The sequence below is a fragment of the Bufo gargarizans genome, chromosome 10 (genome assembly GCF_014858855.1).
Source record: "Bufo gargarizans isolate SCDJY-AF-19 chromosome 10, ASM1485885v1, whole genome shotgun sequence".
NCBI lineage: Eukaryota > Metazoa > Chordata > Amphibia > Anura > Bufonidae > Bufo > Bufo gargarizans.
In genome coordinates, this window is record NC_058089.1 from 65,854,837 (window position 1) to 65,870,174 (window position 15,338).

General features: G+C 42.6%; 1 protein-coding gene across 1 annotated transcript in view; it reads right to left on the reverse strand.

Annotated features, from left to right (window-relative positions):
- EFEMP2 (EGF containing fibulin extracellular matrix protein 2) overlaps nt 1-15,338 on the reverse strand; it is a 77,070-nt gene that overhangs the window by 43,133 nt on the left and 18,599 nt on the right. The window contains exons 3-7 of the mRNA XM_044269972.1: nt 13,832-13,880; nt 13,248-13,475; nt 5,713-5,835; nt 4,807-4,923; nt 1,737-1,856 (exon numbers count right to left, since the gene is read on the reverse strand). Of these exons, the coding sequence (XP_044125907.1) occupies nt 1,737-1,856; nt 4,807-4,923; nt 5,713-5,835; nt 13,248-13,475; nt 13,832-13,880 (637 nt within the window). The remainder of the gene's footprint in view (nt 1-1,736; nt 1,857-4,806; nt 4,924-5,712; nt 5,836-13,247; nt 13,476-13,831; nt 13,881-15,338) is intronic.

A 15,338-nucleotide genomic window follows, 5' to 3' on the forward strand; every position in this document is an offset into this window, starting at 1 on the left:
TGCCAGTAAGGACAGATTATGGGAAAATACCGAAGCACTGGAAACACATAAGATTATATATATATATATATATATATATATATATATATATATGACTATATGAAAGACTATATGAAATTGGCCATAGGGGATGGATCTTTTAAAACTGTTCCGGTGGAAGCTGTCAAAATCTTACAATGACTTTGTTGCAGTGGGTTTCCTATAATGCTCTGCCTTATAAAAGAGGGTCAGATTACAACAGCGAGTTATAGGAAGCCAACTGCAACAAATTCATTGTTACATTTTGACAGCTTCCACCTACACAGTGTTAGAAGGTTGACCCCCTATGGATCATTTATCAGTTTTAGAAGCATCAATAGTGATATGAATGTTTTTGAACAAAGGGCTCAATCTTTACGTTTATGTCTATGGGAGAGAGGTTATCTAGAAACTTCTGCAGAAGGCTAGAAGATTTGATTAATCTATGCTGCTTTGTGGCAGTGTATTAAAAACTAAAAGGAAAACTGGTGAAAATCGGGCTGTATTTTCTTTTTAGCACAGCCCCATGGTATCAGTCATTAGAACAGCGATAATAATAACTGCCAGATTCTGCAAAGTGACACTACCTTAGGCCTCATGCACACGGCCGTTGCCCGGCCGTGCCAGTATTGTGGCCCTCAAACTGTGGGTCCACACAAAGTAGCTCTGGTCGTTTGTGCAACGAATCACGGATGCAGACCCATTAACTTAAATAGGTCTGCAATCCGGAAGGTGTGATGCAGAAGAGAGGCACGGAATCCCACAAAAGCACTACAGAGAGCTTCCTTGGGGTTTCTCTTCGTGCCTCCGCACAGCAAAAACATTGAACGTTCTATTTTTTTGTGGTGTGGACGGATCACGGACCCATTCAAGTAGATTGCATCTGGCTGGTCTGCGGCAGCTGGACAGCAGGGAACGGCCTGGCAACGGCTTCATGCATGAAGTCTTACAGTCACTTACCAAAGAAAAACCTATCATAACAATTAGAAGAAATCACACCCTATATAAAAAATCTATCACTACATGGTTGGATAGAATGATACCTCAGGGGAATTTCAAATGTGGACATTTTTCCTATTTTGTTACAACACATGCTCTAGATAACTTTTTAGGGAATATGAACTGTTCATGACTTTATTAATTGTAGAACCAACTTTGTGGTCTGTTATACTATGTCCCTGTAATAGATATTATATTGGGAAAACGACTAGTTACCTATATAAGAGTATATGCAAACATTTTATTTCTACGGAGAGGTGTGTCCTTTCAACTGCAGATGGAGGCAGTTGAAGGATGGAACTGAGTATGTGCTTCCAGCTCAGTGAGCAGGACAGAGAGATTAGAAAAAGAGAATACAGCAGGTGGCGCTATACAGATACATTTCATTAAATAACTGAGTAGCTAGAATACATTTTTAATTACATGCAATTAGAAAAGTATTCAGATCCAGGTACTGGTTTGAAAACTGTAGAATATTTTTATTGGGAATATTAACTGCTTTGATCCATCACATTTTCTGTTATTTAGACGCATGGAAGCGGTTAAATGATTTCTATTAATAAGACTGGATTGGGGGAGGAAGCCTAATTAAGATTCATGAGCAGCCATTTACATTATGTGAAGAAATAACCCTCATACAGTGGTAAAATACAGTAAATGATACATATTGGAAGCTATCCCAAATGGTGTTATATACCACCTAAAACTGTATTACGTACCATTGCAGGTATACCCATCATTGTCCAACTCAAAGCCCTGATTACAGCGGCAAAGAAAGGTGCCATAGGTGTTATAGCAACGCTGTTGGCATGGTGCACCCATAGAACACTCGTTGACATCTGTAGGTGAGAAGTTATGGTTTCCATGTTATTAGCATGTTACTGTACATTCCAATAACAGAGGGAACAGTAAACAATATGACATTTTATAATTCTTAAGGCCCCATTCACATGACCGTATTTTTGGTCCAGATCCGATTCCCATTTTTTGGGGATCAGATGCGGACCGATTCATTTCAATGGAATGGACCTTGTGCTGTCCGTATCCGTATGTCCATTCCGTATTCCCACCAAAAAGATAGAACACATCCTATTCTTGTCCATATGTGAACAATAATATGCATTGTTACAATGGATCCACACAAAAAACGAATGCAACACGGATGTAACATGGACGTCATCAGTATTTTTTGCGGATTTGCATTTTGCAGACCGCAAAATACATACGTCGTGTGAATGCACCCTAAATATCCCCAGGATTTCACAACCTTCCTTTAATAGAACCTTCCTGAGGCCTATAATGATGACTGTCTGTGTCACAGAGTAAAACCTTCCTCTGCTGCCCATATTCAAGTCCAAAATATTCCCCTATGTTCACTTTTCATTACTCAAGCTATGGCTGGACTTCAGTTGATTTCTGAATTATTACTACTACATACCTTCCAACCATCCCGGATCCAGCAGGACAGTCCCGGATTTCAGTGGCTGTCCCGCTGTCCCGGTACCGGGGAGCTATGTCCACTTTCTGGCAGCTGTCCCTGCGTCCATAGGAGAGACAGTAGCTTCCTGCTTCATCATACCTGCCAGCTCTCCACATCTCTTGTCTGTTTGGGGGGGCGGGGCCGGCTGACTGTCAGCCTTGGCTCCGCCTCCTACACAGACTTGAACAGCCGATGTCCCGCTGATACCGCTAGGAACAGGATAAGTATGTGGTGTTTGTTAAATTTTTTTACATTCTGTCAGGGACACGATCTGGGGCATATTACTGGGGGCACAATGTAGGCATATTACTGGGGGCACATACCTGGGCATATTACTGGGGGCACAGCTGGGTATAATTGTCGAAGGACGCACAATGTGAGGATAAATACTGTGCGGTGGCATGAAGGGGAATAACTACTATCTGGGGCATTAAAGGGATTGGATGGTATTAGGTGTATAGTTATGTTTTGGGCAGAGTTAGAGGCGTGGCCTAGTGCAGAAAAAATATGATGCAGCGCCCTTCGTGTGCCGCACAATGTGTCCCTCTTTGTTCGCTTACAAAGTTGGAAGGTATGCTACTATTACTTTCTGTAACGCTATTTTAACATCAGTTCACAACCCAGCAGGCTTTTTAATGTTTATGGACGTCATATAGGACAGCTCCCCTCTCAGACACCCCTCTATTAATGAGAGTGAAGAGCAGCTGCAGAAAGTGACCTCTACTCTAGATCAGTGGTTTTCAACCTGAGGTACACATACCCCAAAGGGTTAACACCAAGCATTGCACAATAATGTAGTATTGTAGAAAAAAACTAGCTGTTCTCTCCCATAATAGAATCTCTGCTAAGTTGTTAGGGGAGATATCTGATGACAGAATCTGTGGACAGATTACAATAACAGCCAAGAGAATTATGATTACAGCTCTAGACTATTAAGGTTTGGCTAACAGCCCTCATTTCGGACCCCCCATTGGTACTTGGAACCAAAACTGAGTTCGGTAAAAGGTTTTTAACAGTAGAAATTAATTTCTGAAGTTATTACCAAAAGTCCTGCAAGACTTCGTGAAGTAATAACTTCGGTTCATAGGAGCCAATGCATTCTAGTACTGTACGGAGCTACAGTATTCTAACAAAGTTTTATGCAAATCGACTTTGGATGTTTCATCTCAAGTCGATTCGCTCGTCCCTACCCATGATGTTTATTTTTTATATATATATATATATATATATATATATATGTCATTTTTGGGGGAATTTTAATTTTGTGGAAAGTTGGATAATGATTTTTATATCTCCCATAGGGAACTATAACAAGCAATCATCAGATTGCTTCTCTGATAGACCCAATGCATTAGCAATGGAGTCTATGAGGATTACATTATGTTTCTATGGAGCCCTGCCACAGGCAGGGGCTCATTAGGGACATATATATAGTAGCCTCGAATCATTGAGGAGCAATGAGGCTGCCGCACATTCCATCCGGCCCACCCAATCCCCACTAGGGGAAGTCGGTGCACACCCAGAAGCACATGCTTCCGGGTTTTTGCACTCCCAGATGGCGTGGATGTTTGAGGGGTTAAATGTATGTGATCAACATTATCGTCAATCACATACATTAGTCCCGGGTGTCATTTGTTTAAAACAGCAGGCACCTGGTGGCTGTGGTGTCGTTCGTCGTTAAAGTCTTGCCCAGTGCCATACAGCGCTGGTCGGGAAGGGGTTAATTATGGCATTTTGAGGTAGATAATACTCAATTTAAAGGAGACATTTATAAAACATTTTTTAATTATAATGTATAGCGTAAATTAATTATGATAAATGCATGCTGAGATATCTGATGACTTTTCTGGTCTGTCCTTATCAGGGACAGTGGTGTCACAGAGAACTGCCTTGAATAGTGGTAAATATATGTAAAGTATATATACAGTATACAGATCAGTGACCAGCTATACAATGCTCCAACTCAATTAAAACCATCTTAGGTTGAATTCCCACTTCAGTTATTTGGTCAGTTATGTCCATCAGTTATTGTGAGCCAAAACCAGATCTGGGTCAAAAACACAGAAAAGCTGCAGATCTTTCCTTTATGCCTGATCTCTGAATAGGCTTCATTACGGGTTTTGCTCACAATAACTGATGGAAATAACTGATCAAATAACTGAAGTGTGAACTCACCTGCAGAGTGACATTGTAAGTGGGTCTTGCATCTCCCACCTGAATTGCAAGGCCTTCAGTTAAAGTGTCCAAATCAAATATATTATTTATTTTTTCAATCTAAAACAGGTTCAAAACCCGCCTGCCGGCCTTACCTACACATGAGCGGTTGTTGGATGCCAGCTGGAATCCAACCTCACACTGGCAGGTGAAAGATCCAGGAGAGTTAACACAGCGATGCTGACAGTATCTATATCTGCATTCATCAATGTCTGGAATGACACAGAAAATAAGTAAAAATGATCATTATTTGTTGCATTATTATTTGGTATCAATACAAGAAAAGGTTTGCCTCTCTGAAATGTGTAATATCTGTGAGGAATGTTATTTATCTGTAATGATATTGCTGAAAGTGTAGCCAAAAATGTACCCCACTTCTGAGTAACTAAAAATCTAGTTTGGATTGTACAGTTGTCTGGTCTACGATACTTCGATGAGGATAGAAGCAGCGAGGACCTGGGTTGTATTTCTCTTTCCAAGTGCAGTGATGGTATTTACGCTCACATATCACAGATATCTTCCCATACCACCCCTTTTCCAATTTTCCGTATTATGTTCTCTGAAAAATGACAATGTTTTTTCAGCCTTTGCAGGCCAGTGAAAAGTCATATGAAGTACTCATGGCCAATTAGATTTGCCAAGTTCAACTTTAGTCCTAGAAGCTAAGAGAGAGTTGAACACAAGGAGCATTAGATTGCAGATTGAAAAATGCCATGGTGTATAGGGTAATACTTGGCAATAGAACATCCACATAGAAGGCTCTATGAGGAAGGAGGACTCTAGTCCCCTACTTAGGTCAACCTCTGTAATATGGAGTTTACTTGACTAAAATGGCCACCTTCGCAATATGTTCTCTTAAACGCCATAGTTAGTAATTATACTATAAGGGGCAATAATCTGAAGAGGTTTAATCTAGTGTGGAGGTTTAGTGGTATAGTAGACTGAGTAGTGTCTATAGCTCTACTATGAAAGGAGTGTACACAGCACAGTCTTATTCTCACCTACACACTCATTTCCGATCTTCCTGTAGCCATCCGGACACTTACAATGGAAACCACCTTGTATATTTACACATTCTTGGCTGGGAAGACAGTCATCCATTTCATATTCACACTCATTTACATCTGGGGAAAAAAAGAAACACAGTACCTTCACCTGGCATCGTGTATTTATACCGCTATATGGTGACTGCCACTGCCTATTTCCCCTCACACATATTCACATATATTCTAGGCAAAACAAAATAAAGCTCAATCAAAAATATCTGCCTAGTCCCCTCTCTTTGTTTCTGTCAGTTGCATTATTTTCATACGGTATTTTATTGGCAGGCAAAAGTGACCTATATAGATCTGTGTGTCACATGTGTCAAAAAGTTGCACATCTGAGCAAAAGCCACAAATGGAAAGCACTATGTAAATATAGCCTAAAAGCCTCTAAAACGGACTGAAAAGGAAAATACAGTTTATACAAATTTGGTGATGACTAGAAATGAGCGAATTTTTCAAAAATTCAATTCCGCCAGTTTGACGAATTTTTCAAAAAGATTCGGTTTAATCCGAATTTATTCGCAGCGAATTGCGTAAAAAAAAAAAGAAGAAAAATTCCTGGCTGCAGAGAGCCTTTATAGTGGTGTAGAACATTGTGCCTTGCAGAAACACGCATAGGGAGTTTGCTGTGGTAGTGAAATTATACTGTGAGTCAGTATGACAGGCATCGCTCTTAGAATCACTGCACACTTCACTTATTTGGGCAGTCACGGGGCCAAAACTGACCAAATAACTTAAGTATGAACTCAGCCTTACAGGTTGATGTTGGCGTCAAGAAGAAGCGCACTCCTTTTACATCGTTGTCAGCTGATTCCACATAGAAGTCTACAGAACATGTTCTATTAAACGCTTATACAAGTAGAGCCCCCTTGACAGAGTGGAGAGGGTGTCAGCAGTAAGTTTGTGTTGACGTCATTGATTATTTTGCCCTTCCTCTGATCCATCAGAGCAATATCCCCCCAAAAAAGGGATCCTGTCTGTTGAGCATCCGCCTTCACTCAGTAAGCATTTGGTCAGTAATCCATCAGTATTGCTAATGCCCAAAAAACAGGAGTGGATCTGCAACGAGCCGGTCCCCAGGGGAGAACACGTGAGGTTCACAGTGGGCCGAAAGCTACAACAGTTTATCGGGTACTCACGGTTAGCAAGTGCCTCCCTGGGCCAGCAGTGCAGTGAAGGGGAGAACAGCACTGGATTCTCCAGGGCACACTCTATTACAGGGGACACTGGCCAGGTGGTGATCGAGGTGCCCTTAATGGTGATTGGGTTTCTGAGTGCTTCTGCGGCTGGGCCCCTGACCTAGGTAATGATGTGACGCCAGCACCTTGATGGTGCAAAATTATGAGAGTGGTGGTAGTATTGAGATAGAAGAATGAGGCAGGTTTGAATCCAACTAAGAACTTTACTGTAACCAGGATCTTGACAACAGTTTGCATCCAGTTATAAAACAGTCTCTTATAAACATGCAAGTTGGATGTGATGAATCCCAGTAACAGGCTGTACATGTAGTTACGTCTCAGGCTATAGTGGGTAGTTGTGTACTCACTGATATTCAGCTCTTTGCCTTGCTTCAGTCTCAGTAGAGGTAGTCCAAGTCTTTATCTTCTACACATAAGTGAGGCAACAGATATCTTATCTGTCCTTAAAATAAGGTGAGGCTGCCGGAGGCTAATAAATCACTCACCTTGATACAAAGGTCCTTAACCCCTTCAGGACCCTGCCATTTTTCCCCTTAGAGACCAGGCCATTTTTTGCAAATCTGATGTGTCCTTTGATGTGGTGATAACTTTAAAACACTTTTACTTATCCAGGCCATTCTGAGATTGTTTTCTCGTCACGTATTGTACTTCATGACAGTGGTAAAATTGAGTCCAAAAATAAATGTTTATTTATAAAGAAAATTTTAAATGTACCAAAAATTGGGAAAAATTAGCAAATTTCCAAATTTCAATTTCTCTACTTTTATAATAGATAGTAATACCTCCAAAAATAGTTATTACTTTACATTCCCCATATGTCTACTTCATGTTTGGATCATTTTGTGAATGCCATTTTATTTTTTGGCGATGTTAGAAGGCTTAGAAGTTTAGAAGCAAATCTTGAAATTTTTCTGAAAATTTCTAAAACCCACTTTTTCAGGACCAGTTCAGGTCTGAAGTCACTTTGTGAGGCTTACATAATAGAAACCACCCCAAAATGACCCCATTTTACAAACTACACCCCTCAAGGTATTCAAAACTGGTTTTACAAACTTTGGTTACCCTTTAGGTGTTCCACAAGAATTAATGGAAAATAAAGATAAAATTTCACTTTTTTGACAGATTTTCCATTTGAATCCATTTTTTCCAGTTACAAAGCAAGGGTTAACAGTCAAACTCAATATTTATGGCCCTGATTCAGTAGTTTACAGAAACACCCCACATGTGGTCGTAAACTTCTGTACGGGCACGCGGCAAAGCGTAGAACGAAAGGAATGCCATGCGGTTTTTGGAAGGTAGATTTTGCAGGACTGGTTTTTCGACACCATGTCCCATTTGAAGCCCCCCTGATGCACCCCTAGAGTAGAAACTCCAAAAAGTGACCCCATTTTGGAAACTACGGGGTAAGGTAGCAGTTTTGTTGGTACTATTTTAGGGTACATATGATGTTTGGTTGCTCTATATTACACTTTTTGTGAGGCAAGGTAACAAGAAATAGCTTTTTTGGCACCATTTTTATTTTTTGTTATTTACAACATTCATCTGACAGGTTAGATCATGTAGTATTTTTATAGAGCAGGTTGTCATGGACATGAAAATACCAAATATAGTTGTTTGTTTCAGTTTTACATAACAAAGCATTTTTGTCCCACATAACAAAGCATTTTTGTCCCACATAACAAAGCATTTTTGTCCCAGAGTGAAGGCAAAAGGGCCAACAAGTGCTAAGCATCCCTGGGAACTCCTTCAAGACTGTTGGAAGACCATTTCAGGTGACGACCTCTTGAAGCTCATAAAGAGAATTCCAAGAGTGTGCAAAGCAGTAATCAAAGCAAAAGGTGGCTACTTAGAAGAACCTAGAATATGACATATTTTCAGTTGTTTCACACTTTTATGTTATGTATATAATTCCACATGTGTTAATTCATAGTTTTGATGCCTTCAGTGTGAATCTACAATTTTCATAGTCATCAAAATAAAGAAAACTCTTTGAATGAGAAGGTGTGTCCAAACTTTTGGTCTGTACTGTACGTCACTGGCACAATGACAGTGTGGAGGTGGCGGCAGCATCAGTAGGCCACAGAGCGGCACAATGATAGAGTGTGGAGGTGCTGGCAGCAGCAGCATCAGGAGGAGGCCACAGGATAGCACAATGACAGTGTGAAGGTGGCGGCAGCATCAGGAGCTCACAGAGCGGCACAATGACAGAGTGTGGAGATGGCGGCAGCAGCATCAGGAGGAGGCCACAGGGTGGCACAAGTAGCAGCAGCATCATTAGACTACAGAGTGGCAAGGTGACATAGTGTGGAGGTGGCAGCAGAATCAGGAGACCACAGAGTGGCAAGGTGACATAGTGTGGAGATGGCAGCAGCATCAGGAGACCACAGACAGCTCCCTTGGCTGAGGTGGTGGAGCCTTGAGTGCCTTAAACCGGGTGCGTGCCACTGGATGATGCAGCAGTTGCTGTGGCAGGCTGGACCACCACATTGGAGCCACAGTTCTCCCAGGCCACTTTATGGTGATGCTGCATATGTTGACGCAGGGCCGTGGGGCCAACATTGGCACCCTGGCCACGGTTCACCTTCTGCCCACAGATTCTACATATGGCCATGTTCACCTTCTCCGGCGGCTTAACAAAAAACTGCCACACAGCCAAGTAGGTGATTTTAGCCCCAAAACTACGCACTGACTGACTGCTAGCGCCACTGCTTCCGTGAACCCGTGCACCACTACTTTCCAGGCAGGTAGGCTCCTGCGAAGCGTGTGGTCTACCCAGGGCACGTTTGGCTCCCGACCTCCCACTGCTGCCGCCCTAATGACTCCCAGCCACGCTAGCGACTTGCTGGTTCTGCCACTGCCTCATGGGCAAGCTGTCATCCTCTTCTCACGATGATGATGAAGCCCCTAATTCTCACAGCTCCCAAGTGCAATCAGCTACATCATCATCATCGAGTACCATCTTCACGTCACTGATGTCCTCCTCAACGGTCTCTGGGTCAGGAGCCTCACCGCTCACACCAGCTCCCACACTACTTTCCCGCCTAGTGGAGGAAGCGGCGGATGTCTCCTCCATATCTTGGCTGGCCAGTAGCTGCTGACTGTCCTCTAGTAGCTTGTCCTCACTGTATAGTGGAGCTGAGCCCACAGCATATAATACTTCTCTGGCTGAGGGAACAGAAAAGGACAGAGGCAGGTTGAGGACAGGCGAGGGCACATGACCTGCTCCCTGGCCATGCCAACTAAGTGTTGTGTCTGACGAACCCATCGACTCTTGGCTGGGAGTGTCACTTGGGATGAAGTGCATGACCGAGTCAACCATTCATGAAACGCTGGGTTGCAGGTCAAGACACGACCACTAGATGACACCAGGAGCTCAGGCCTCTCGCTGTGACTCCTGCTGCCATGCCCCCTTACTCTGCTGTGATCTGTGCCTGCGCCAGAAACATTTAGGCCTCTGCCACGCCCCTGTGAAGGGCCTGGCACTTCTCTGACATACTGTTAGATCAAAAAAATAATTTAAAAGGAAATTAAAATACCCCAAAAAAGTCTGCAATTTTCTCACTTCACCACACAACGGCTAATAAACACTTTTTTCCCAGGGAGTGAGAGAAAAGAATGCAACCGGCACTGCTACATACACCCATGCAGTCACTGGAGCACATAAAACACTTGGATCCCGAACCTTCACGGTGGTGCTCTGTCGGTGGTATAGTAGTTATGATGATAGCAGAAGAAAAAAGTACCGCGGCACTCACCACTGGTCACAAAGTTGCTGTTTGCAGTTTTATTTTTCAGATACACATCGTGGACGCAGACAGGACACAGGTGAATGGACAGGCTACAGCTGTTTCGCGCTGTGTTGCGCTTTGTCAAGCCTCCTGTGACATGAAGGAGGAGGGGGCTAGAAATACCCCCATCTCATGCACGTCACTGGTTACAATTAAGTGCGTCCACGATGTGTATCTGAAAAATACAACTGCAAACAGCAACTTTGTGACCAGTGGTGAGTGCCGCGGTACTTTTTTTCTTCTGCTATCATCATAAACACTTTTTTCCCCCACTTATATATGCCACAAAAGGCTGTAGAAGATATACACCGATGAAAGGCAAATAATATATATTTTTTTGCAACTAATACATGCCAAAAAGGGCTTTAGAACATATAACTGCACCACTGAACAGCAAACAGGCCCTTTTTTTCCACTTATACAGGCCTCAAAAGGCTTTAGAACATATACCTACCCCGCTGAACGGCAAATAATATATATTTTTTTGCCACTAATACAAAAGGGCTTTAGAGCGTATAACTGCACCGCTGAACGGCAAATATTTTTTTTTTATTTGCCACTAATACACGCCAGAAAGGGCTATAATTTTCTCACTTCACCACACAATGGCAAATAATTTTTTTTTGTGCCACCAATACCAGCCAAAAAGGGCTTTAGAACATATAACTGCACCACTGAACGGCAAATAGGCCCTTATTTTTTTCCACTTATACACGCCACAAAAGGCATTAGAACATATAACTGTACCTGCTGAACGCCAAATAGGCCCTTCCTTTTTTCCACTTATACATGCCACAAAGGGCTTTAGAACATATAACTGCACCTCTGAACGCCAAATAAAATATATATATTTTTTGCCACTAATACACGCCAAAAAGGGCTTTAGAACATATAACTGCACCACTGAACGCCAAATAAAATATATATTGTTTTATGCCACTAATACATGTCGAAAAGGGTTGTAATTATAGCACTTCACCACACAATGACTAATAAGACCTTTTTTTCCCACTAATAGAAGCCAAAACATGCCTTTGAACATATAACTGCACCGCACAAGGGCAAATAAGACGTATATATTTCCTTGTAATAAACCCTGTTAATTGCTGTATCAAACAGCACTTGCATCCCAATAAGAATGGTTTGCTGGAATTACAGAGCTGTATAATAGCAATTTGGATTCGCAATCAGTGCAGAAATGTGTAATAGGATTGTTCCTATTACCCAGGCTGTAACCTTCCCTACTGAACCCTGTTCTGCTTCAATACTATAATAAGTCCTCCCTATCATCTCCCTTCACTTCTAATGCTCTTTGACCTGAACTTCTATTGAGCAAAATATAAGCTTTGAAGTCTTTCTTAGCACTGTCCCTAGTGCCTGCTAACGTCTCTCCCTGCACTAAGTAAACTGGAAAATGGCAGAATGCAAGATGGCTGAGGCTATTTATAGGGCTGTGACATCACAGGGCTGGCTGGCTGCTGATTGGCTGCATGCATGGCATTGTGGGTGATCCCTCATTCCCAGAGTTCCTTGCTCCATGTCCTCACACGTGCAGCAGCCATTTTGGCAAAAGTGTAAGGAAATCCAGATTCGGTGCAAATCGAATAATTCCTGAAATTCAGATCGAATTCCACTTCATCAGTTTCGGTTCACTCATCTCTAGTGATGACATTAAACTATAAAAATCACCACACCTAGAATCCATCTTTAAAGGATAACTGTCACACTTAGACCCTAATTTCAATTTTCCTATATGTAGTTACTAATAACATGATATTCCAGAATCAGTTACTATTAGACTGACTTACCCCATATTTAATAAGATTCAGCCCTTAGCAACCAGTCTGCATAAAACTGCAATTTCACTATTCAGTTAAGATGGCCGCCACTGCCCTCACCCTGAGGCTAATCCCGTCTGCCCTCACTAGCCAGTAACAATAGTCCCCCAAAAGTGTCAATAACCAGAGCCCTCCCCCTAAAGGGTTAATCTCCTGCAGCACAAAGGGGTCCTCATACCACATGTTGCTTTCATTTATACACTGAGCAGACGGCAGATCTCCCTTCCCTGGTCTGCGCTGGTTCAACTCTACATTCTCCAGCTCTGCTGAGTGAGGGAGCGTCTGCCAAGTGCAGGGACAGGGAGAAGTGCACTCAGCCCAGGCACTGTTATCAGCTGCTGGGGAGGACCTGGCTCTAATCATTTACTTACAGTCCCTGGCAGTCAGTAATCTGACCTTGCACGCAGCCTGCTTCTGCGTCCTCCTCCGTCCTTCAACAGACAGACGGACCTGCCTAGCAACCCTATTTTAAGCACAGGTAAAAGTAGGCAGTGCAGGGAACAAAACTGTGGAATTAAGGAGTAATTAAATACACAGTGAAAAGTATAAATAGGGCCACCAAGGAGATATTAATCACCACAATCCAATACTCAAAAAAAAAAAAATATATATATATGACAGTTATACTTTAAGGCTATTATGCTTGGCAGTTACACTTTACTTACCTACACAGGTACCTAATCCTTGAGGGTCTGGTTGGTAACCATTTGGACATGGGTTGCTTCTTGGATCAATTCCAACACCTGTGTTTGGTTCTCCGGCAGTCCCTTGGTCTGTATTGGTGTCACTAATCACAGAGGCAGAGCGAGGGAGGCACAAGTAACCTCCATAATGATTAATACATTTCATTTCACCTTTGCAGGCATCAGGAATAGTCAAGCACTCATTAATATCTGTAAAAGATGCAAAGTGAAACACTTGAACCAATGTAACTATTATCAGATTGATGGGTCTTCTACCTCCGGGAGAACCACCAATCACAAGAACTGGGACCCTATACTCCTCAGACCCCCTTCGCCCTACCCAAATGAACAGAGAAGCAGGTCGGGCATGCGTACTGCAGCTCCATTCATCTCTATGGGAGTTCCAAAAATAGCTGGATTCTGTACTTGACTTATCTCCGGAACTCCAGTACAGATACATGGAGCAGCAGTGCTGTGCTCCCCGCCTGTGGATAGGGAATAACTTGTAACAACTAGAATACCCCTTTTAATATCATATACACACTATAGGGATAACTATACAGTACCTTTACAATGCTGTCTTTCTGTATCCCACTCATATCCATCTGTGCACTCCTAAAGGTTATAGAAGAAAAGATTAGAGAATGCGTGAAAGTAAAGTACATCTGCATTATAGAAGCTTGTAGCCTGAATCCTTTGTGCTTTCTGTATTAAGCATATATCAGGGAATGATTAGGTTTTAGGGAATGATTAGGTTACTGCTATATATTAATTTTTTTATTTCTCTCTAAACGACCATTTGTAAGAGAAGAACAGATTTTTTATTTCCCCTTATGCTATGTATATTGGGACTTTTCTTTTTACATGTACATCAAAGTTTTGTAAAGGTGCATGTCCAACCGAATAAAATGCGCATGTTCTTACCATGTCACCAAGAATTCTACAGGTGCCATTATATAGAGCAGGAGGAGCTGAGCAGACTGATATATAGATTTGGGAAAAGATTCAGTAAAACTTAATCCATTTATCCGTTTAAATCTTTGCCATTTCTGATTTCATTGTTTATGAGGAGGTGTTATCAGTGACTGACAGCTATCCCTCTATACACACTTAGGCCTCATGCACACCATATTGCGGCCCACAAACAGCGGGTCCGCAGGGCACCGGCCGCGTGCCACCCGCATCACAGATGAGGACCCATGTGCATGAGGCCTTACACAGCTAATGCTATCAATCACTGATAAAACCTCCCACATAAACAATGAACTCAGAAACAGCAGAGATGTAAGGCCTCTTTCACACTTGCGTTGTCCGGAGCCGGCGTGTACTCCACTTGCCGGAATTACACGCCGTATCCGGAAAAACGCAAATGTACTGAAAGCATTTGAAGATGGATCCGTCTTCAAAATGCTTTCAGTGTTACTATGGCAGCCAGGACGCTATTAAAGTCCTGGTTGCCATAGTAGTAGTGGGGAGCGGGGTAGCGGTATACTTACAGTCCGTGCGGCTCCCGGGGCGCTCCAGAATGACGTCAGGGCGCCCCATGCGGCTGTGAGCTGTGCGCTGCGATTGGCCAGCGCTGCAGCCTAGGAGAAGGAGACGCCCACAGGACAAGTGCAGACACCGCCTACTATAACTTACAGAGCAAAGGTACTGGAGGGCATAACGGGAGAACGGAGCGGCGCCCGGGGATAATAGTAAGTGCAGTGAGATCCCCGGGAGCCGCTCTACATGTCTGCATACTTAGTTCACATTGTTTTTACAGGTGAAAGGTCCTCTTTAAAGGGAACCCGTCATGTAGATATTTGATTATAATCTAACTAATTATATACAATCATTAACTACTAAAAAGCACCTTAGATGTATTCACTTACAGATGGTTACCTCATAATATACACACAAAGATGCTGCATGCTAATGAGCTGATTCGAGTCCAGCGTGATGTCATTGAGTCCAGCATATATTTAATTCAGAGCTATAGCCACTCCCCTGCCCACCTGCTGCTGATTCCTATGGCAACAAACTGTCACTCAGCAGCAGGTGGGCAGAGAGAGTCAGGAGCTCATGAATATT